Below are 24,323 nucleotides of genomic sequence, written 5' to 3'. Positions count from 1 at the left end.
AAGAACAAAAATATCTACTGTTCCTTTTAGAGTCATGTATATTACTGCAATGTAAACCTCTCTTCTATGTGCTTATCACAAAATATTCAGTAAGGCTATTGTAAATAAAATGTTCAGTGTGACTTGAATTGTCAAAATCATGCAAAAAATAATTTTGCAGAGGCAGTCAAAAATGTATATCAAAATATTTCAGCACCCAAATATAGTAAGTTTGAGAATCTGTTTTGATGATACAATAGCAGTTTGTATCAGATTAAATCTCCTGCAGATAACAACCATGCACCCTGGATGGAGGAAACAAACAAACAAACAAACAAACAAACAAACAGCTTGTGGTTTGGGGTGTCAGAGAATGGAATGTGAGACTGCCAAAGTAGCTGGAAAAGGAGGGAGCCAAAAAGGGGGTAGGCCTAAATTCTGGGTCTCAACTCCTCTGAAATCCTTGGCTACTCTCTTAATCATACATGTATAAGGACAGACTGAGGAACACAGTGGAAAGAAACAGATGGAAAACTGAGTAGAAATTTTTATTGCTTCCCAGTGCAGGAGAGACAGAATTTGGAGTTTCAAAATTTTTTAATTTTTTTTAAAGTTTATTTATTTTTGAAGGCGGAAGAGACAGAACATGAGTGGGGGAAGGGCAGAGAAACTGGGAATTGCAGAATCTGAAGTGGGCTCCAGGCTTCGAGCTGGCAGCACAGAGTCTGACACGGGGCTCCAACTCAGGAGCTGTGAGATCAGGACCTGAGCTAAAGTCAGACACTTAACTGACTGAGCCCCCCAGCCACCCTTGGAATTTGGAGTTTCAATCCCACCAAATTAAGGGCTTGGTAAATAGTATAGGCCTCATATTAAAATCCTAAAAGGATCATATATTTACTTTATTCTCTGTTCCAGGATCAAGGAATTTCCTCTGTAAATAATAAAGAAACCAAAACCACATACTCACAAAATCATCATTCAGTAATTTAATAGTGTATTAGAATAAAGACTAACACCCTTAAGAACAAGATAACAAAATCCAGAGTTTATGCAAAACATCTCCAGCAAAGTCTAATATAAGTTTAAAAATTACAAGGCAGGCAGGAAAATTACTAGTGACAGGAAAATGTGACTCATAGTCAAGAGAAAAAAGTGTTCCACAGAAAAAAAATCACAGAATACCTCAAGTGTAGGAATTATCAGAAAATAAATTTAAAACTATGTAAATATTTTATTTTACTTAACAGAAAACATGACCATAATTAGAAACCAAATAGGGAATTTCAGCAGAGAAACAGAGATAATGAAACAGAATTAATAAAAATTCTAGAACTTAAAAATACATCTGAAATGAAACATTCATTGGACTTATAACAGCTTAAAGACAGCAGAATATTGTCAATAAACTTGGTGAAACATCAATAGAACTCAATCTGAAGAACATAGAAAAAAATGAAAAAAAATAATAAAGCCTCAGTCACTTAAAGGATGATGATATCAAGAGGTTATAAATGGAGTCTCAGAATAGGATAGAAGAAGGAAGAAAAATATTTGAAAAAATAATGACCAGAAATTTCTCAAATTTCAGAAAATATTAATTTATCAATACAAAAAATTAAATGAACCCTTAGCAAAAAACAAATGCAACAAAAAGCACATTAGTCATATCACTGACAAACTGCCTTAAAGAAAAGATAAAGAAAAATGTCTTGAGAAGTGCCAGAAAAAGTAACATGTATCACACACCAGAGCTAAGAACATAAATGGCAGCTGACATCTCATCAGAAACAATAAGTAGTAGAAGACAAAAGAATGACATTTTTAAAGTGAAAAATACTGGGGTGTGGAGGGTGCCAGGGAGATGGGGTAACTATCCATCCAGAATTTTATATCCAGAGAAAAAAATCCTTCAAAAGTGGAAGCAAAAGAAATCTATTTAAAGTAAATAAAATCTGAGAGAATTTGATGCAAGCATACAGAAGAAAGTCTTAAGAAAGTTAAAGGGCAATGACACTAGAAGTATGAACCTGGATGAAATGACACTGAAATAAAGAACACCAGAAACAATGATTATATAGAAAAGATATGTGGTCTTTTCTCAATTCATTTAAATCTCTACTGGCCCTGTAAGAAACATAGTACAATAAACTGTGGTTTACAATGTACATATATGTAAATTATTTAAAGTATACAGATATCAAGTGCATGACATGAATAGCACAAAATATGGCAAAATGCATGGAATTGTATTTTTGCAACTTAATATTGTTTTAATGCTTATTATTTTTGAGAGAGAGAGAGACAGAAAGCAAGCAGGGGAGTGTCAGAGAGAGAGGGAGACAGAGACAGAGAGAATTGGAAGCAGGCTCTAGGCTCTGAGCTGTCAGCACAGAGCCCGACGTGGGGCTCGAACTCACAGACTGTGAGATCATGATCTGAGCTGAAGCTGGCTGCTCAACCAACTGAGCCACCCAGGTGCCCTGCAACTTCACATTTTTATGTCAAGTTGTACAATATTAAGTAGCTATGACAAACTAAATAATCATATTGTAATCTCCTTGAGCAACCATTAAAAATAAGTATAGCTAAAAATCCAGCAGATTAATTAAAGTAGAAAACTAAAACTATTCAATTAACTCAAAGGAAGGCAAGAAAGAGAGAAGAGAAAAACTAAAAAAGAGATAAGACAAGTAGAAAACAAATAGCAAATAGAACTAAATTCAATAAAATTAATAATGACTTTAAGTGCAGATTAGGGGCGTCTTCATGGCTCAGTAGATTGAGCATCAGACTCTTGATTTGGGCTCACATCATGATCCCAGGGCCTGGAATCGAGCCCTGTGTCAGGCTCCATGCTGAACAGGGAGCCTGCTTAAGATTCTCTCTTACTCTCCCTCTGCCCTCTCCCTAGCTCATGCTCTCTCTCTCTCTAAATATTAAACCACGAGATCATGACCTGACCTGGTTGGATGTCTAACCGACAGGTGCTCCCAAACAAAAGAACTTTTAGGACAAGAAGTATTCCCAAAGATAAAAGAGACAGTTGATAATGATTAAGGGTCAGTTAGGAAGTTATAGCAATCATAAATATGTATTTGTTAAGGAAAAAAAACAAACTTTGAAGTACATCAATCAAATACTGACAGAACTGAAAGAAGAAACAGACAAATGTACAATCATTGTGGGATATGTTAACATTCCCTTCTCAATATTTGATAGAATAATTAAACTGAAAAGTTGTAAGGATCTGGATTTGCAAAACGTTAGTGTCAAACACATTCAACTAATACATAGAACATTATAGCCAATAACTGAAGAATATACACTATTTTCAAGTGTGCATGGAAGAATATTCAACAAGTTAAATCATATGCTGAGCCACTGAAAATTTCTCAGCCAGCTTTTAAAAATTAAGTCTTAAAGATATATTCTCTGACAATGGCATAAATTAAAAATTGATGACATAAGAATATATAGAAAAGTTCCACATAATCAGAAATGAAACATATTTGTATATAACCATGGCTCAAAGAAGAAATTGCAAAGGAAATTAGAAAATATTTTACCTGAAAGAAAAAAACCAACAATTTTGATATATTATTATCCAGAGGAGATTATACTATAAATGTTTATATATGAAAAGAAGAAATGTTTAAAATCATTATGCCAAGCGAAATAAGCCAGAAACAGAAAGGTAAATACTACATAATGTCACTCACGTGTTGAATCTAAAAAAATCAAACTCATAGAGGGTTTAACATCATTAATCGTCACTGATATGAAAATACAACTTATAATAAGATAGAAAATGTTGACACCAACTGGAATGTCTAAATTAAAAAGACTGTTAACACCAAATTCTGGTGATACTGAGAAATAATTATAACTCTCCTATATTGCTGTTGGGGTGTATTTAAAATAGTACAACCATTTTAGAAAACTGTCAGTTACTTACACACAAACACGTATCTAGGCTATGACCCAGGAATTCCACAAAAAAAGATTTAAAAAATATAGGTATGGCAATTTTATTCAAAATACTTAGTTTAGAAGAAGCTACATGTACACACACACACACACACACACACACACACACACAAATAATGCAATATTCATAAGATGGGAAATTACCCCACAGTAAAAAAGAACAATTACTGAAATTTTCACAATTTGTTGAAAGAAACAGACCAGACATTAAAGAGTACATACAGCCAAGAACAACTTAAACTAACTTTTGCTGATTGAAATCATGACAGTGGTTGCTTTGGAGAGTGGGTATCCAAGGGAATTTTCTGTGGGAGATGGAAATGTTCTATATGTTGTTGAGTGGTGTTACATAAGAGTATGCATTCGTAAAAACTCATTGAATTGTACACTTAGGTTCTGTACATTTCATTGCATATAAAATAATTTTCCATAAGTAAAAAACATTTAAAAAACACAAAAACATGAAAAGAAAAAAGCTTTCCCATAAAAATGCAGAAACAATATTCAAAATAAGTTATATATTTATATAGAAAATTTAAATGCTAGGCAAATACTTCCTAACTAATGTTTTACAAATCCAGGTGTTAGTAGAAATGATGAGTTTTATTGTATTTTTGATATATCCATTCTAGAAAAAAAGCCTTACAGATTAGGCCAAGTATGTCAACAACTGTTTTCAACTATCTTTTGGCAATTGGTTAATCTTCATGCAAAGTTCCTAATATACTTCTGAGAATAGCATTCTACCCAGCTTTCACAGAGCATATCTTAAACAGTTAACCATTCTCTGTAAAAACATCCTAAATACAAAGTTAGTTTTAAATCTTAAGTCTAAACTTTAAAAATGTTAGACTTCTTTATAACAAATATTAATGTAGTTGTATTTTAAAAATTACAAACAAGATCTTGGCTTTTAAAAAATCCTATCTAAAGTAGGCTAATTTAGGGGCGCCTGAATGGCTCAGTCAGTTAAGCATCTGACTTCAGCTCAGGTCATGATCTCACAGCTTGTGGGTTTGAGCCCTACATCAGACTCTGTGCTGACAGCTCGGAGCCTGGAGCCTGCTTTAGATTCTATGTCTCCTTCTCTCTGCTCCTCCCCTGCTCACGCTCTGTGTGTATGTCTCTCTCTCAAAAATAAATAAACATTAAAAAGAATTTTAAGTAGGGTAATTAATTAGTAACAAACCAGAAAATTAGGCTACTGATTTTTAATGTATCTTTTAATTGTATAGATTTCATTATTGTGATCCTTATGGAATACTACTTATTATCTTTCTAACATTGCAAATTGTTTCCAAAGTAATAATTTTTCATAAGGTATCCAGACACAAAACTGAATGGGTGATTTATTTGAGGTTGCAGTGAATACTAGGTGGTAAAAAATTCAAATTACAATAACATTAATATACTAAAAAGCATTATTTCTTTTCTTGAATTTTGAAAGTGTTCAATCATCTAGTGGCTTCTATTTATGTGTGCCTTCTATTTATAAAATAGCTTCCTGACCAAAAGTTATTTTTTTCATATGCCATGAAACTTGTAATTGAAATTCACTAAATTGTGGTTAACAATAATTTGCACAACCTTCTCTTTGCTCAAAGAATTTTCTTTGTATTCATATTGCACTATTTTAAAGTTGAGTTGTTACTAATGAAAATCTGCTGTCATTAAAAGTCCTATATTTTACATTTCAGAGTTTTTACACCATTCCTAAGTGTTTTTCCCTGAAGCTTATACTCTCACAGAAATAACGGTTAAATTCCTGAAGCTTTCAAGTAATACGGTTACTAGAGATAAAGAAAGAAGGCTTTTGCATGCACACACACATCCTTAATTTACTTAAAAAGGAAAGTAAAGGAGAATAAGAAAAAAAAACGGAGTGCAATGGGAGAGGAGGTTGATATGCAAAGGCTGTTATGAAAAGTATCAGCTACAGCTGCATAGGACAGGAATGGAAAATAGAGTAATAAGATATGCCCCAGTTCTTAAATAAGTTAATAAAAATGCTGCTTGAAGAACAGCTGTCTTTAGCTGGAGCAGGGATGAAGAAAAGAGTGGATGCCTGGAATATACTTAATGAAAGGTATTAGAGCATCAATGGGGTCAAGGAGAATTAAGCAGTAACTCAAATTCATTTTTTACCAATGGAATTATATTTAAAAGGACTTTTAAAATTATAATTTACAATCTGACACCTAAGACAATTTCATAATAGCCAACATTACACCTTTGGGACTTATCCAGGATAAAAAATGCCGTACGTACCTAGGAACTCTAAAGATTTCCCAGAATGGCTTCAGTATTTTACACAGTATTTTTAGTATTATAGTATTTTGGGTATTATAGGTAAGCACATGTTTGATGATAGAAATTTAGTTTTCCTGAAATTTAAATCCATATTTGGACAAAAGTATGTATACAGTTACATCATAAATATATCTACAAAAATTAATGAGAAAATTAATATAATGGGCCTAAATTTCCCCACTCCATAAAAATTCTACTTAGCTACTGTGAAACAATGGAAGAAAACTATTCTAATTCCAAAAGTGCAAATGATTCGTTGAATTCCTAAGGTAAGGAAAGCATTATAGTATAGTAGGAGGAGTTCTGGATTAGCGGGAGTTCTGCTAAGAATTAGTTACAGCTCCCTTAGTAGACACGTGACCTGTGTGCTTCATTTCCCAGATCTATCAAATGAGATGACTGAATGAGATTATCTCTGAGAGCCAATGAAAATATAAAATTATGTAATTCTAAATTTTTAAAGCACAAGAAATAAATTTGTTTATTATAGTCTTCCCAGTAGTCCCTAGCATTCTACTTCATATGTATTAAATAACTTCATCTTAAATAGATGAATAAAAGCGGTACCATGCATGATATTAAGTATCTGTTCAGAATTTTAAAAAAGCATCTTTTTCGCAGCATTTTTGCTACATAACTAATAGGCCATAAGGCAATTCTGCCATAGAAGATAAAATCATGAAAAATAAAAGAGGGACATTCATTAAAAAGGATGTAATGAAACATTAAAAATGAATTACAAAATTTGAAAGACTTTATTGCAAATACTAAATATTTGAATACATTCAAAATGTATGGTGTAGATTCATGGCAATACTACACAAATAACTGATTTTACTTTTTGGATTATACCTAAACACTTGTCATCAAAGTTTTTCATTCATAGTGTCACACATTTTTTTTTTTGCTTATTGATTCATTTTCTTGTTCAGCATCTCATTTTTCCCCTTTTTTGCCACAATTTCTTCCTTCATTAAAAGATGTTTTAGTTTCCAAATACTGGGATGCATGTTTGTGAGTTTTGTATTGCATTGTGAAAGCCTTCCACACTGTTGTTTGTTCTTGGCATTTTGTCACATGCCCACCGATGTTCCAAAGTTCTATGGGAATGTGGATTCAAAACTCCTTGCCACTGTACGGACCATTATGGGAGCTGGCTAAGATTTATATAATATAAAAATGGGAGAACTGTATCAATAGAAAAATGAAACCAAATAGTCAACCAGCTGATGAAACCAACCAACTGTCAAACCAAACTGTCAACTGGTTATTTTTATCTTTTTCAGCAAAACTGCCTTACAGGGTGAAACACTGTGGTGAAAATGCCCACAGCAAAGATTCTTACTTAGCACCATTAAATGTATCCCCATGTATGAACCTCTGCTTTGAAGAAGGTGGAAGAGATGTTTTAATCCTACTCCTTCCACTAAATGCAATTAAAACCATGGACATTAAATATAATGCAAGCATAAGAAGACTCTGAAAGATGGGGAGAAGGCAGAGCAACTAGGGAAATCAGGACCCAAGAAACAATACAGTGGTGAGTTCTCTGGATTTTCTTTTTGCCTCATATATGCCAGAAGGCAGCAATCTGGAAATGTCAAGTAGCTCAGGCCAAGAAGCCCTAGTAAAAGCATGCTGTCTCTAGTCAAAAAACAGTGTAGCCTTGGGGCACCTGGGTGGCCCAGCTGGTTAAGTGTCTGACTTTGGCTCAGGTCATGATCTCATGGTTCGTGAGTTTGAGCCCCACGTGGCCTCTGTGCTGACATCGCAGAGCCCGGAGCCTGCTTCAAGTTCTGTGTCCCCCTCTCTCTTTGCCCCTCCCCTGCTCACAATCTGTCTCTCTGTCTGTCTCTCTGTCACAGAAATGAATAAACATTAAAAATATAGTGTAACCTAGAAAGACAAACTTTTAGAGAAGAACAGCTCTACCCAAAAACCACAGAAGAAAACTGTGGTCCCATTCCCTCCCATGACAGGAAAGGTCAAATGGGTAACCTAGTCTTCTGTCCTCATTAGGCAGAAATGAGGCACCTCAACCATCTTTGATAGGGTGAGGTCGGAGAAAGCAAAATAAGGAGCTAGAACTTCTACCCTTTCCAGAAGTCACAAGTCTCCTTCACCATGTCAGTGGAGAACCATGTAGAGAGCAGTAATGAGGAACTCCTACCCTCCTGAGCTAGGGCCAAGAGGTCTCCTCAATGGAGGAGTCAGCAGAGGGTGAAGGGGGAACTTGGATTCCTATCCCCATCTGCCAGTAATGGAGAGTGCCTTTCCTTTCCCTACCAGAGTGGGTTAAAGGAAATCATTACAAATTTAATGTCCTTAATAGTTATAGGGATATTCACATTATTTATTCCACATTAGGTGAGCTGTGGTAGTTATGCTTTTTGAAGAATGAGTTTGTTTCATCCAAGGTGTAAAAATTTTGTGTGTAAAGCTGTTGGTATCATTTCCTTATTATCCTTTTGATGTTGGCAGTGTCTGAAGTGGTTTCATTCCTAAATATTGGTAATTTGTGTCATTTGTCAGGCTTATCAATTTTAACTTTTCAAAGATCCAGCTCTTTATTTCACTGATTTTTCCTACTGTTTTACTGTTTTTGATTTCACTGATTTCTGCTCTTATTTTTATTATTCTCTTTCTTCTTTCAGCATGCTTTTTTATTTTCTAGGCTGTAGGGGAGGGGAGGGTGACCTTAGATTATTGATCTGAGATGTTCCTTCTTTTCCAATGTATGCATTTAATGCTACACATTTCCCTCTCTTCACTGCTTTAACTGTGTCCCGCACATTTTGACATATTGTATTTTCATTTCATATCAATTTAATATCTTTTAGTTTACAATATTTCTTTATTTCTCTTGAGACTTCCTTTTTGACAAAATGGATTAATTAGAAGTACCACTTTCTGCAACTGGTTTGATATCACATTTCAGCTCCAATTTTGCATTCTGAAAGCACTTCAACATAACTTTAAATCTCCCCAAATAGAGATCTCCAGGCCCAGAGAGTTTCACTGGAGAACTCTCCCAAATGTTTAAAGAAGAATTAGTACCAATTTTACACAATCTCTTCCAGAAATTAGAAGAGATTCATATGATGAAACTAGTGTTACTCTGATACTGAAACTACACAAGTTAGAACCACCCCCACCCAAAACTACAGACCAACATCTCTCATGAATATAGAAGCAAAAAGCCTTCACAAAATATTAACACATAGAAATCAGTAATACATAAAAAGTAATACACCATGATCAAGTGAGGTTGATTCCAAAGACCAAAGGCTTGTTCAATTTAGAAAATCAGTCAATATAATCCATCATATTAACACACTAAAGAAGAAAACCACATGAACATATCAATAAAAATGACAAAATTATAGAAAATGGAGAATAAATTAGTGGTTGTTAGAGGGTGAAAATGAGGGGGAGGAGGAAGAAGGGTGGTTAAGATTTGGGCGAGGCTGCATAAAGGTAATAAAAGGGATTATTTTCATGAAAATATTCCCTATTTTGATTGCATTCACATAAATATGGTGGTTGTGATAATATACTGTAGTTTTAAAAGACATTACCTTTGGGGGAAACTGCATAAATGGGACACAGGATTTCTCTGAATTACTTTCTATAACTGTATGTGAATCTACAATTATCTCAAAATAAAAAGCTTAATTAAAAAAATATACTCCAAAAGACACACCTTTCTTAGATATTTTACCATATAATTGTCTAGAAATAATTTTGTAACTGTAAGTTTCTACTTATGGTTCCCAAAGTATGCATATTGAATGTCTACTATGTGCTTAGCACTCTTCTAGGACTGAAGATTGATTGATTGGTTGATTCATTCATTGTTTCATAATATATTTATTGTGTTTCACTGTATTTCAGACACATTTCTGGGCATTTAAAAAAATTTTTTTTTTATTTCTGAGAGACAGAGTGTGAGCAGGGGAGGGGCAGAGAGAGAGGGAGACACAGAATCCAAAAGTAGGCTCCAGGCTGTCAGCACAGAGCCCAATGTGGGGCTCAAACCCAGGAACCACCGTGAGATCATGACCTGAGCTTAAATGACTGAGCCACCCAGGCGCCCCTCTGGGCATTTCTTTGTTAACTACACAAAGAAAAATCCCTAATCTCATGGAACATGCATTGTAATGAGGACAGATCCATAGACAATGCTACATACAATACAGAAAAGTAAAGCAGATAAAGAGGATGCAAAATCTAGCAGAAAGGAGGTTCAATTATAAATAAGTCAGATCCTCTTTAAAGAGGTGGCATTTGAGGGTTAATTTCAAAAAACAAAGAAGGAGACAATACATAACTAAGGGAAGAGAATGGTGGGTTAAAAAGGACCCTATGGGCCATTAAGATGACTGTGGATCTTATTCTTTGCGACTCAGAAGGCTCTGTAACTATGTAATAAACAAATACTTCTAAAAATTACTGCAGTCTTTTAGGACAATGGTCAAAAAACAATCACTATTTTTAGAGTTACTTATGTTGCTTCCTATTTTAAAGTTAGCAGAGTTCTCCGGGCGCCTGGGTGCCTCAGTCAGTTAAGCATCCAACTTCAGCTCAGGTCATGATCTCACAGTCCCTGAGTTCAAGCCCCACTGCAGGCTCTATGCTGACAGCTCAGAGCCTGGAGCCTGCTTTGAATTCTGTGTCTCCCTCTCTCTCTGCCCCTCCCCTGCTCTGTCTCTCTGTCTCAAAAATAAATAAAACCATTAAAAAAATTAAAGTTAGCAGAGTTCTCATTTTTCCATGATATTATATTCAAGCCTCTGCAACAAATATGCAAAACCAAGAGCAAAGTAAGGCTCCCCGCTACACTCTTTCCAATATAGTGCGCCCTCACTCTAACAGGCTTTCACCTCAGCCTGACCTCTTATATCCCATTCCTTTATTCCACTGTGTGTTTTCTCTTGGTGTATTTTGGAATTCGCATTTACTTCCCTCTCTCTATTAATCTTAGTATTTCCATGAATAGTGATTGTGCCACAGGCTGGTTAACCATGAGTACCTTAGCATACCCATAATCTGCAATTCCCCCTACCCTTCATACAGCTCAAATAAAATGAAGAATGTTCTTTGACATGTGCTCTGACATTTTCTCATAGCACACTGAAGAACAACAAAAAAAGAATATTTCAAAAACTTGGCTATTTTATTGATCTATCTCAGACAATCTAAGTAAACACTGGTGTAACTGTCTATGAAATTCAAAGTTCAAGACCATATCATAATTTCCTGCTAGGTTACTGAGTCTATGCTTCTCCTATAAAGAAATTCTGAAGCTACAAATAAGCAACATCCAATTCATATTCCACTTCTTCAACATAGCTTTCAATATTGTCCTGAATTCCTATTTGATTCAATCTTCAATCCACATAATTGACTAACATATTAATATTGCTTTGTATTTAATTGCTTTATATGTATTGGGTATGTCTTTACATTAATGGTGGAGTTATTTGGATGCACACAGCAGAGATCATTGATGCTATTTGGGATTCAAACTTGGTTCTTGAACCCCAAACGCGAGCCTGTGCATAGTAATAAGCATTAAATAAGCATGTATGGGTCAAATTTCCACACTATAAGTGTAAAAGATACTTCTCACCTGATGTTCACTCTTAGGAAAAGCATTATATTTAATACTTGAGTCTACATGAGAGATATTTTGTAAAACACTTGAATTTCAATTAGAGTAGCAATGCTAATAGCTATTTCTTTCTGATCTGTGACAGGCAACTATAATGGCTTTTACACTTTCAGCAATTACTTACTGGTAAGTAGAATGTGTCAATTCACTTGCTTAAGAACAAACAGGATCATGCAATTTTCCTACATGCTTGACTTCTCATCTCAACTGAGGAGACGGATAAGGAGAGCAAAGTCAATTGGATGCAGACAAAGGAAAAAGGGAACTTTTGAATTAGTGCATTAATTTGCAACCCTGAGGAATACTTTTACCACTCACATTCAGTCTAATAAATGCTATTTGAGAACGGTGTGCATTCCTAAAAATGATATAAATGTTTTATTTTTTCAAAAAGCTGGTAAATGGAGATCAAATTTAGTCATAATCACAGTTTGCCTGGTCTCTGCAGTGCTCAGAGAGGTCCACAAAATAGGGATTCAACTAAAATGCATAACAGATAAATTTCTTAAATAATTCTTAGAGGAACAGTGGTCAGGGCTATGAAGAAGATGATTGAAAGTTAACATACATAAATGTAAAAAATATATATTTATATATATAATATATTTACATATTATAATATTTATATATTACACACATATATATTAAATATATATAAGTATATGCATATTGATAGTTTGCCATATGTTTTTTTTCAAATAACCAAGAGTAGAAGAAAAATGAAAAACAGGGAAATTGAACACATTCAATAATGTTGCACCATATTAATAAATTTCCTTTAATAAATGGACTTGCAGTGGGTCGCTACCAGTGCCTGATACCTCCTGTTGGACAAAAACTAATGAAAAAATCATATTTTACTTTCCCTCAATTAAGTTTTAGGCATCCAATAGATACAGCTTATTTTTCTCTTCTGATTCTAAATTAGTGAACTTGGAAGAGCTTTGAATAAATACAAACTGTAAAATTATCTTCCAGAAAAAAAGTTTTAAAAACTCAATATTAAATCACCACATTTACTAAGATTTGAAAATAATATGGATAAGTGCATGCATTTTGAGCTAATATGAGATTCTAAGAGTTCAATATTGTGTGCACATGAACTTGCTATAATATCTTTATTGGTACATATGATATATTTTGACATAAAATGTGGTTAAAAGCACCAAGTTTGGGGGCCTTCATCTACATTTGCCCTATTCCAACATGTCTGACTGCGACAATGGAACCACCTTAGAGACCAAACACTAATCTCCTCATAAATTCAATCATTATGATGCATGTTTAACTCTGCCCAGTTATGACCAAGTTTACACTGAGAAAAATACCCAATAATCCCTGGAAGGAATGTTAAGGTCAGACACCAGGCAGTAAGAGAGTGAGCTAAATTTGATTTTACTTTACATCAAAAATAAGTACAGAGTCAGTGACACAGAGCTGACTATGCACCGTGACTAATCTTAGACCGCTATAAATTAGAATTGTGCAACAGCTATAAAACTGTTTCCATTCTGAACAATGAATCTCCAGTTCTTACTAATGTCTCATCAACAAACAATTCATGCAGACCCAGATAAAAGCATTTACCTAACAAATATTATAATCAGAAATATAATTACATCCTAGACCTGAAACTTAATTTTAAAGATGAAAAATTATTTAAGAAATTTTGAAGTACCAATTAATGCTTATGTTTCATATGACTGATTGTCCTTAATTAAAAACACTGTTACATTTGCATGGGAGAAAATATCTATAATTTTGCCTGATAGAAATGTGGGAAATCATATTTTGCAATGGAATAAAAACCTTTATGGAAAATTATAAATTTCACAAGAAAAGAATTCATTTCTTTCTTCTACAAACATGTGAGTGCCTGTAATTCCCAGGGTATCTGCTAGGAACTGTGAGTAAAACAGTGGTAAATAAGACAAAGGCCCCGCAAGCAAAAAGTTTACAAAGGAATAGAGCGTGTCTCCAATTTCAGCACTGTTTTCCACACATATCTTGTTTACATACAGATTTGTTGTGAGTCTTACTTTCCAAATTCTGATTTCATAGGTCTGGAGTAGGGCCTTAGGGATATATATTCTGATGCAGGGAGTTAGAAGTCTAATGTCCGAGAAGCATTTGTCCTCAGTACTAAGGGAGTACATAGCACAATATGTATGTCTGATGTCAGCCTAATTCATTGATTTAGATTCCCTTTAACTTTTACTCATGTGGTCTTTTAACCCTGAGGTAAGATCCAGTTCAAATCCTTAAATAAATATTTACTTTTACAAAGACCTATACCTTAAGTTCAGATAGCTCTATATCAAACGCATATTACTACTTTGATTACGTGTCTCAGTTCTACTAACTGAACTTCTGCTTTGTTCCTGTGATGAAGCAGTCATCTTAAATGTCCGTGGACTCAATTAATGAGTCTTCTGTCTTGTCTTCAGAGTCTTTTGAACCTCTCATTTATCTCAAAATTATTGTCCTTTTTTTTTCCAGTTCTCTAAGACTCTGCTCCTAGTCCAATAATCAAGATCATTTTACCTGATGCTAAAAAACCTGATGCAGACCATCTGCCTGGATTTGAACATATTTCCTTCTGCCAGATTTTGCATAGCAATGGTCTGCTACCCATCTACTGGGGAAATACCTATCACTCCTTTTGGACCTCTTTGACACTGCCTGTCCTGGCTGCGACATATCACCAGCAATCAGAGTTCATGGGTAACCTACTCAAGCACTTCCCATAACTTGCAGAGCATCAGATTACCTAGAGAGATGACTGAAAGTACAGGTTTGGGCATCACCTCTTTAGGCTATGAATCAGCAAGTCTGGGGTGAAGTCCAGGAATCTATGGCTTTAAAAGTTGGCATTTCATTGAAGAATTTCACACACTCACACACACACACACACACACACACACACACACACACACACACTTAAATTGGGCTTTTAAGAATGAATACAATTCTGTGTGACATACAAAAGGAAAAGGACAATATAACTACAGGAAGTAAAGCAATTTGATGGTGAGAAAGTGTTGAGTATGTTTAAAATAGAAAATCTAATCAATCATTAGCCCATAGCAAGTAGCAAGTGCTTAATAAATGTTCTTTTAATTGAATACATGAAATCTAATGTACTGAAAAAAAAACAAAATTTGGCTAGAGGCGTAGGGTAGATGAGGAAATGTAGTGGAGGGACATAAGAATGAAAACATAGACAGAAGCCAGATTCTAACTGGTGATAAATTCTGGGATGCATTTTCCAGACAAGAATAAGTAAAACATTTGGAGTATTCTGAGCCATATCCTATACCTTGTGCTTTTCATTCTTATCTCTATGTTTCAAATACCTGAATCTGCATGTCTCACTTTTACCCTCAGATAATGAACTTCAACTGCCAACACATAAATGCTCTAAACTGTGTATTAGAAACAATTCAAAGAAAGTAAGTGGGTACGAAGAAAAGACTGATGGGCAGACTGGATGAGCATGGGTGGTAAGGCTACTTTAGGATATTTTTATAGGAAGCAACAAGAGGCTGATGTAAAATGGGGCAGTCACGTTGGAGAAGAAGGAACAAATTGGAGAGCCATGGCAGAGACTGAATTGATAAGATCTAATCATATGCAGGAAAAATGGGAGAAAGTTCACATAAAAATATGAAGCTTGGTATCCAAAGGATTACAAAGTACAGGCATAGAAAAGGGGAAGAGAAGAATCCATGTAGCATAAATTCCATTTTGCAGATATTGGGGTTGATACACCAACCAGTTCCTCAGCTAAAATTTTCGAACAATTTGCGGGGTGGGGGGGTTATGGAAAGAAAGAGAATGAAATTCAGGAGAAAGTAGATTGAACTGATGGAGTAATGTTCTAGAGGAGATATGATACTGAAACAAAAAAATAAGCAGCTACCTTCCTGAAAAGAAGGCAATGACATCCCTGAGAGAGGATATCTTGAGAGCATAAATAAAGATATGAGTAAATATGAAGGATGGCAAGTCAGTATCATTGATATTATTAAGAAAATCACACCAAATATAGATGACAGTGTGGGCAGATTATGTTCAGAATGAGAGCAGAATTCTCCTATGGAAAATTGATAGAGTGTAAACAAACAAATTGATATAGAAGATTATGGGGTAGCTAGGAGAGATAGAGAAGGTGAAGTTATAGGTGGAAAAGGTAAACCACTTCTGTTTTGTATAGCACTATTTATCAGCCAACATCTGGTGAAAACAGTGGAATCCCCTCAGAATGGGAAAAACCCCTAGAAGATGAATCACAGTGGCATGGTTTGAGATCTAAGGAGCAAAAGATAGGTGTTGCTGAGAAGCATCTATTCCAGCTGAACAAGAACACTGAAGTCTGACGAAGTGTTGCACTGGAAGGATGATAAGGAAAAAATGTTGATGAGGATGAGGAAACCAGGGAGAAGGTACACCATGTCTTGAAATTCTGTGGTTTACTACCTCAAGGATAGAGGAGTGGAGTAAAATTGGGTGATGCTGATTTCAAAAGGAGGAAAGAATTAGAAGATGTTTCCAAAATAATGGATCTGGATGTGCCAGAAGTAAACAATTATGCCATTACCCACAGTCCCTATAAGGGAGGACTTCCAGGGAAGTAGTACTATCAGGAAGGAATCAGACTTACATTGACATGAGCAGGTACAATATTGGAGAAGATAGAAGGAGAAAGGAAATTATACGGTAGGTCAGACCACTGTTAGGGAAGGCAAGCGTTTTCTTCTTTGTAGACTAGACTTAGTGACCAGATATTTTCATTCAAATACTATACAAGACAAGGGCTGATGTATAGGAAAAGAAATCGATGAAAGAGAGTTTGACACTGCAGCTCTGGAATTCAGGAAAGCATCTAGAGTTCCATAAAATCAATTAAATAAAAAAGAGATAAATACCAAAACATTTACATGTTCACTCCATATTTTAATTTATGATAAAGAATAATTCAGTAAGTTCATAGTTTGGATAATAAGACATAGATATGTGTGGAAACACAGTAGAGCAGATTTTCTCTCCTTTTCCCCTTTTTAGTCTCCCCGTGTTGTGGAGAGGGATCAATATACTACATAACCAGTATTCAGTAACATGTCATAAAAATGTATGTGTTACATTTTAAAATATTTCTTTCATATCTTTAGATAAATGTGCTATAAAGACAAATATATGAATTCATTCATAGGTGGAATTTAAGAAATAAAGCAGATGGACATAAGGGAAAAAAAAGAGAGAGAGAGGCAAACCATAAAACAGATTCTTCACTGTACAGAAGAAACTGAGGATTACTGGAGGGGAGGTGGGTAAGGTGATATGTGAAATAGGTGATGGGGATTATGGACGGCACTTGTTGTGATGAACACTGGGTATTGTATATGAGTGATGAATCATTAAATTCGACTCCTGAAACTAATATGACACTGTATATTAACTAACTGGAACTTAAATAAAAACTTGGAAGAATAAAAAGATTACAAATGCTATCGACAAATGTATGACACAATCCACAAGTAGTTACTTGTTTCAGGTTGGTTTCCTCTTTCAGGTAAATTACCTGTTTCAGATTAGTTACCTGCTTCAGGTAGCGTGCTGATGTTGCATGTTTTCTCATCACCTTCACCTGCTGAAGTTGAAGCTCTTATTTTAAAGATATATGAGGTATTGGCAAGAAGTTTCACGAAAGTATACATATCATCTTGGGGAGAGACTTTTGTAGAATTCTTTCCAACTGTTATCATATAATGTATAATTACTCCATTTGCCTTCTTGGGTGGATCCCATTTCACTACAGCTGACTGCCAGCTAGTTGCCATACACTGTACATTCTGTACGACATCTGGAACTTTAAAGATAAACAAATGCCCGAAGTTAAAATTCACACATATGTAGTAGGTAAATGATTTTATTACATGATTTCTAGATAAAATCATGTTTAATAGGGGTGCCTGAGTGGCTCAGTCGGTTAAGCGTCGACTTCAGTTCAGGTCATGATCCTGGGTCTTGTGGGTTTGAGCCCTACATCGGGCTCTGTGCTGACAGCTCAGAGCCTAGAGCCTGTTTTGGATTCTGTGTCTCCTTCTCTCTTTGCCCCCCCCCCCCCCACTCTGTCTCTCTTTCTCTCTTTCTCTCTCTCTCAAAAATAAATAAACATTAAAAAAATATTTTAAATCATGTTTAGTAGAGACCAAATAAAAATTTAACATATCAACCTTGCAATGTGTGCTCAAAAAGTTCTTAACATAGGCTAAATCAAGTGTCAGCTGGCCCAGGTTCTATGCTATTATGTGAATCCTTAAAACACTGAGTCAGCCACTGAATATTCCTAGGTCCAAGTAGCAATCACATCCTCAAATACTGACAAGCAACTAACTGTATAGCCTCAAGCTCAGGCGGTGCCTGGAGCCTGCTTTCTTTATATCTCACTGGAAAGGAGTGGTCTTAGCAATACCTTTATATGGAACCTTTTCATGCAAAACATAGATATAGGCGCCTCCATGATGTGGCACATCTGGGCCAAACAGTACTAGGAAACATGCAACCAATGTAGCGGTTCTGTTTTTACAATTGGTAGGCTTTGGAAGAACTGTGAAAACCTGATCCCTCAATACCTTTTTAAAAATCAGTGGAGGGAACATTTAAAACAGTCCCAGTTTTTAATTCAGTCCTAGTTTTTTTGTTTTTGTTTTTCTAGAACTTCCCTGAATTTACTTGGAAGCAACCCAAGTTCTCAGAGGGTAGACCTGGTTGAAGGGCAGTTCCCCAGCCCACCAAAGTGACTACAGATTGGAGAGACCAGCTACTTCCCATGGAAAGTAATTATTTAATGTCCTCAAATGATAGCATAGCTTTTCTTATTATAGTGTAGAGAGGATGCTACAAGAAAAATTCGTATATAGTCAATTTGTGGATTACAAACAAGTAGTGAAACAACTTGCTGTCCTTATGCAAAACATAGTTATTTAAAGAATACTCAAGTTCAAGTTATCTTTGATTTGCTTACAGTTCTCTCTCCTGACCTAAATTTATCTTTACTAATTCTTCTTCCTCTGTAAAATAGAGGCATCAGAATGAAAGGAGAACACTTAGGGAATGGATGTGTGGCATTTAAAATTTTTGAAAAGACAATTTCTCAGCTGATCCAGGGTTCTATTAAATATTATTGTTTGCTTATTTTCAAAAACATATAATAATATTTTCATAAAATAACTTTGCTGAGGTTTAGTTTATAAACTTGGGTTTTGTGACTATTTCACTGACTCTGTGAATCTAAAAACAATTAATTAAACAGCTGATACTTAACACTTAAAGTTGAAAATTGTCTTTTATTTAACCAATCAAGGCATGTGCAATAATTTTATTTTATTGATAAAAATATTTATTGGTTTACTGTCTACAAGATTAACCTTAATTTTTACTAAACTGATACATATATATATATATATAGTTAAAATAGTTTTTTCTTTATATGTTTAGCATTTGTATATAATACATAAATTATCAGTTATAATATATATTTCCTACAGTTATGTCCACCCTACACTAGACATCAGAAGTTGATGTTCTAATTCGGTTTCTTTACTAACTTTCTCAGATCTTTGAATCTCAACTTCCTGAATAATGGTTTCTTCATATGTAATATGAGAATAGGGGCAACAGTAATATTTTTTTGAGAACTAAATGTGTGTCTGACACTCTAATAAGTGCTTTATGTGGATCTTTTCAAATATTTTCCACAACAACCTTATAGGTGGCTACTGCTAATATGTGTTTCTTTTCACACATAGAGGCTCTGAGGAGTAATGAGCCTTTGCAAGGTTATACAGCTAGTAGGTCACAGAGCTTGGATTCAAATCCAGACACTCTGACTTCAAAGCAAGCACTTCTATCCATGATAAATACTATTTTATTGGCTTGTCTTATAGGCATGCTATGAAAAAAAGTATCAGGTATTCATAAATTAATGCAAAAATGATTAATTTATCAGTGAGTGCTTTCCAATTTCAACTTAGAGATTCACTAAAAGAAGAGGTACAGAGAAAAATTAACTGGAGCAGGATCTTAAGCTCATTCAATAATACTTGATGAAAAAAGTGAGGAAGAGGTGCCTCTAAACATATAGTCCGGTTGAGAAAAGGAAAAATGCATTTCTAAGCCACCCATTATATAGGTCATAAATGAAAACTATCCAGCATAAACAAAGGTGAGCTATGGCATGTATGTGACATGTGGGTAAGTTTAATTAGACCAGTGGTATTTCATAGTCTTCATAATCCCCTTCACATGTTACAAATGGACTATGGGAAAGTAGAAGCTTACATAGTGACCAGTGGTCTTCACATGTTACATCTTCTTAAAAAAATCATCGATATCGTTTCATGGAAATATAAACCAACCTGTTAAAAGTGAATACTGGTTCATTTCTCCTCCTACCCCCCATCCCAGCTGTCTCAGTTGATACTAAGAATTTTAAAAACAAAACAAAGAGCAAAGGGAAATAAAAAAGGAAGAGAGAGGCAAACCAAGAAACAGACTGTTAGCCATAGAGAACAAACTGATGGTTACCAGAGGAGAGGTAGGTGGAGGCATGGGCAAATAGGTGATGAGGATTAAGGAGGGCGCTTGTGATGAACACCAGGTGTTGCATCTAAGTGATAAATCACTGTGTTATACACCTGAAACTAGTATTACACTGTATGTTAACTAACTGGAATTTAACTTTTTTTTAATAAAAAACAGAATTAGGTAATTTTCCACAGATATCTAGAAACCTACTTTGTTCCTAAACTAGTCCTTTATTTCAGTTTCCTCAGTTCAAAAGGAAAAACCACATGTAAATATATATATTTGATTGCAGACAAGATACAGCCTAGTCTTAAAGCACTGAAATTCAACTTCCATTTGAATGCACTATTAATGATACTTTCATCTGAAAGGACGGGGAAAGTGTTAAATACAAAGTGAAACATTTTAGGATCAAAAAACTGTATCTCACCTGATTCTTGAGTTGTGAATTTTACTACATTACTATATTGATTGCCATTTCCGACTTTCGTAAAGGCAGATATGCTAATAGAATAGGTGCTGACTGGTTCCAACCCCACAAGCTGGGCTTCAGTTTGAACACCTGAAATGTTCTGAAAACCAGAAAAAAATTCTTTGTCATGATGCATCACCAAAAATTCGTAACTGAAAGAAATATTTTATTACATTGAAGTTATGCCTTCTATGTTTAATTTAGGATTTAATAAGCATGGGCATTTTCAATTAAAATAAAACAAATACTAACCTCTTTTTTTTATGCACTCAGGTCATGATACAGGATGAACCGGGCACCCTCTCAGCCCTGAAGAATCCCAAAATGGCCATTTAAAAAAAATTTTTTTTTTTACGCTAGGGTATTTTGTTTTCATTTTGTCTCCTGACACTTGCTTGGAATTAAATACTCATTACTTCCTTTAAATTCTCAAAAATTGAAGTCTCCAATTTAAATCAAACTTATGGGTGGTCAGCAATAGTAGGTTTTTCTTGAATTTATCTAGAGTCATTTTTTTTTTTTTTTTTTTTTTTTTTAATTTTTTATTTTTGGGACAGAGAGAGACAGAGCATGAACGGGGGAGGGGCAGAGAGAGAGGGAGACACAGAATCGGAAACAGGCTCCAGGCTCCGAGCCATCAGCCCAGAGCCCGACACGGGGCTCGAACTCACGGACCGTGAGATCATGACCTGGCTGAAGTCGGACGCTTAACCGACTGCGCCACCCAGGCGCCCCTCTAGAGTCATTTTTTAATACCAGTAACATTCTGTATAAATTAATTTATTCATCAGCTACTTTATGCTAGGCATTGGGAATACAACAGTTAAAAAAAATCTCTACTCTCATGAAGCTTAAATTATGAGTTTTCCCAGACAACTCCTAAATTCATAATTTTACCCAATCTCTTAGGAAAATGAAAAAAAAAAGTAACAAAACAGTTATCACAACTGCTCAAGGAAGGATATGTGTTCTCATAGAAAAATTGACCATTAAGTATAAAGTCTTCATTCAAAGATAATTGCCATAACTGAGAGATCAGTTAAGACTAATCTGTTATCTTTACAGAAAGAGAAGACAATGTCTCCTATAATGGTATCATTTTAAAAATACTCCATTTAACGGACCCAAAATATAAACTACTTTGACTTATTTATTAAACATTTCAGTAACAGAAATTTAGCAAGAATACTAACTCACAAGTCACTTACATTTCAATCATATTTTAAATTAAATCAAATTTTAAATTAATATCCCAAGTTATTGACATACTTTAGGGACTCATTGTATTACACTCTATCCTTTCATTCTTTCATGCTTACTATTTATAAAGCATACTGTTAGATAACCAGAAGGTTATAAAGATACATATATAAGATACATATGGTCACTGTCATCAAGGAACTTTTATATTAATCAAAGAAATCTACAAACAAATGTTTACTGAGAAGAAATTAGAACAATGCAGGTAAATTTTGACTTGGATTAGGAAAGGTTTGTACCCAGAGAAATGACTGAACCCAAGATTATAACAAAACATGTGAGAGCAGCTCACTGGACAGTGACCAGATTTACATAAGAGTAAAATGTAAGAGGGAGACATGAATGAGGAATATTTCCAAACATATTTTAGCAGAACTTTTTACTGAATAAAGAATTTATTTCCATATTTGAGAGTGACCCAAGTTACCAGTAGACCTGGATCTGATTCCATGGGAACTCACTGGATTGACTACAATGGCAGGAATCTTTGGAATGGTTCTGGAATTATTCTGTCTCCACAAACCCACATATAATTTGAAAGAATAAAAAGAAAAAGAAGAAAATAATAGAAACCAATAGGACATAGAGGGAGACAAAGACAGAAGGAAAATAGGACAATACACTCAGAAAGAAAGCTAAACAGAGGGACGAAAGCAAATAAACTAGATGTTAGGAAAGGAAAACAGGTGGCATGAAGTATATTCAAAGGAATTTAGAAGAAAATAAGACTATGAAAATCAACGGAGGACAAAACAGGTGTAAAAAGGAGTAACTAAAAGTAGTAAATTTTCAAGAAAAACTATTCCTTCTACCCAAAAGTAATATATTTAATACTTTATGGTATAAAGATTATATGTTTGCTACTAGAAACATTTTAATGGTAGCATTTCCACTGAAATATCAGGAGGTCTAAAAATCATAACTTATTCTCATATTCAGGTAAAGGTACACTGTCCTTTCATACTTAGTGCTATGACAATGCTGGATGCAGTTTTAAAACCTTTTCTTGGGGCGCCTGGGTGGTGCAGTCGGTTAAGCGTCCGACTTCAGCCAGGTCACGATCTCGCGGGCCGTGAGTTCGAGCCCCGCGTCAGGCTCTGGGCTGATGGCTCAGAGCCTGGAGCCTGTTTCCGATTCTGTGTCTCCCTCTCTCTCTGCCCCTCCCCCGTTCATGCTCTGTCTCTCTCTGTCCCAAAAATAAATAAACGTTGAAGAACGCATTTTCTTAAAAAAAAAAAAAAAAAAAAAAAACCTTTTCTTAAATGATGTACAATAACACAACAATAGCTAACACATTTATCATGTGCTGAAGATTATTCTAAATGCTTGATATAGATTTGCCCTTACAATTCTCACTTTTTAATGTATGCATCCTTATAACTCCAATTTTGCACTTGAAGAAACCAAGTCAGAAGAGGTTAAGTAGCTGCCTTAATGCCACACATTAAGTCTCAAAAAAAATGTCATTGCAGTAAAAAATGATTGCTTTTTCCTTTCTGATATTCATTTCCCAGTGACCCATACAGACAAAGCAAATAAAAAATGAGAAAATGTTAAGATTAGACCAGGATAGATAGTAGGGGCCCAGAGACTTAGCATTATTAGAATTTCACACTTTTGGGGAACAGATTCCACATTTATGGAGTACTACAATTCAAATTCTACTCAGCCTACCAGATTTTAAAGTAATATCTTGATTTCCAGAAAGAAAGCCATTGTTCGTTATGACATAATCTTAACCATTGCTTTTGATTTTTACTAGTCACTTTGCAAGCTACACATGCTGTAAAAATAATTTACCATCAGCAATAAATTGTAATGCATATAATATTGGGACAATGTTTACTGCAGATTTTTTTCACTCTTCTTGTTGTAACTAAATAAGAGCATCCCAGTACTTCATCGCCTTTGGAGAAAAAAATAAAAACACTTTCTTAAATAAATGCTAGTTATATAACATATTTTGGCAATTAAATGCTAGAAATCACACAAGTATATTTGAGATCCTTTGTTATATCTGTAATTTGGGTATTTTTCATTGATTCTAGA

At 34.8% G+C, this 24,323-nt stretch overlaps 1 protein-coding gene across 1 annotated transcript in view; it reads right to left on the bottom strand.

The window, feature by feature from the left end:
• The window catches only part of PTPRQ (protein tyrosine phosphatase receptor type Q), a 204,133-nt gene that overhangs the window by 103,931 nt on the left and 75,879 nt on the right, over positions 1-24,323 (bottom strand). The window contains exons 24-25 of the mRNA XM_047867339.1: positions 20,973-21,114; positions 17,553-17,822 (exon numbers count right to left, since the gene is read on the bottom strand). Of these exons, the coding sequence (XP_047723295.1) occupies positions 17,553-17,822; positions 20,973-21,114 (412 nt within the window). The remainder of the gene's footprint in view (positions 1-17,552; positions 17,823-20,972; positions 21,115-24,323) is intronic.

The sequence above is a fragment of the Prionailurus viverrinus genome, chromosome B4, assembly GCF_022837055.1.
Source record: "Prionailurus viverrinus isolate Anna chromosome B4, UM_Priviv_1.0, whole genome shotgun sequence".
Taxonomy (NCBI): domain Eukaryota; kingdom Metazoa; phylum Chordata; class Mammalia; order Carnivora; family Felidae; genus Prionailurus; species Prionailurus viverrinus.
The sequence above is the reverse complement of the archived record's forward strand: the minus strand, read 5'-3'. Positions and strand labels throughout refer to the sequence as shown.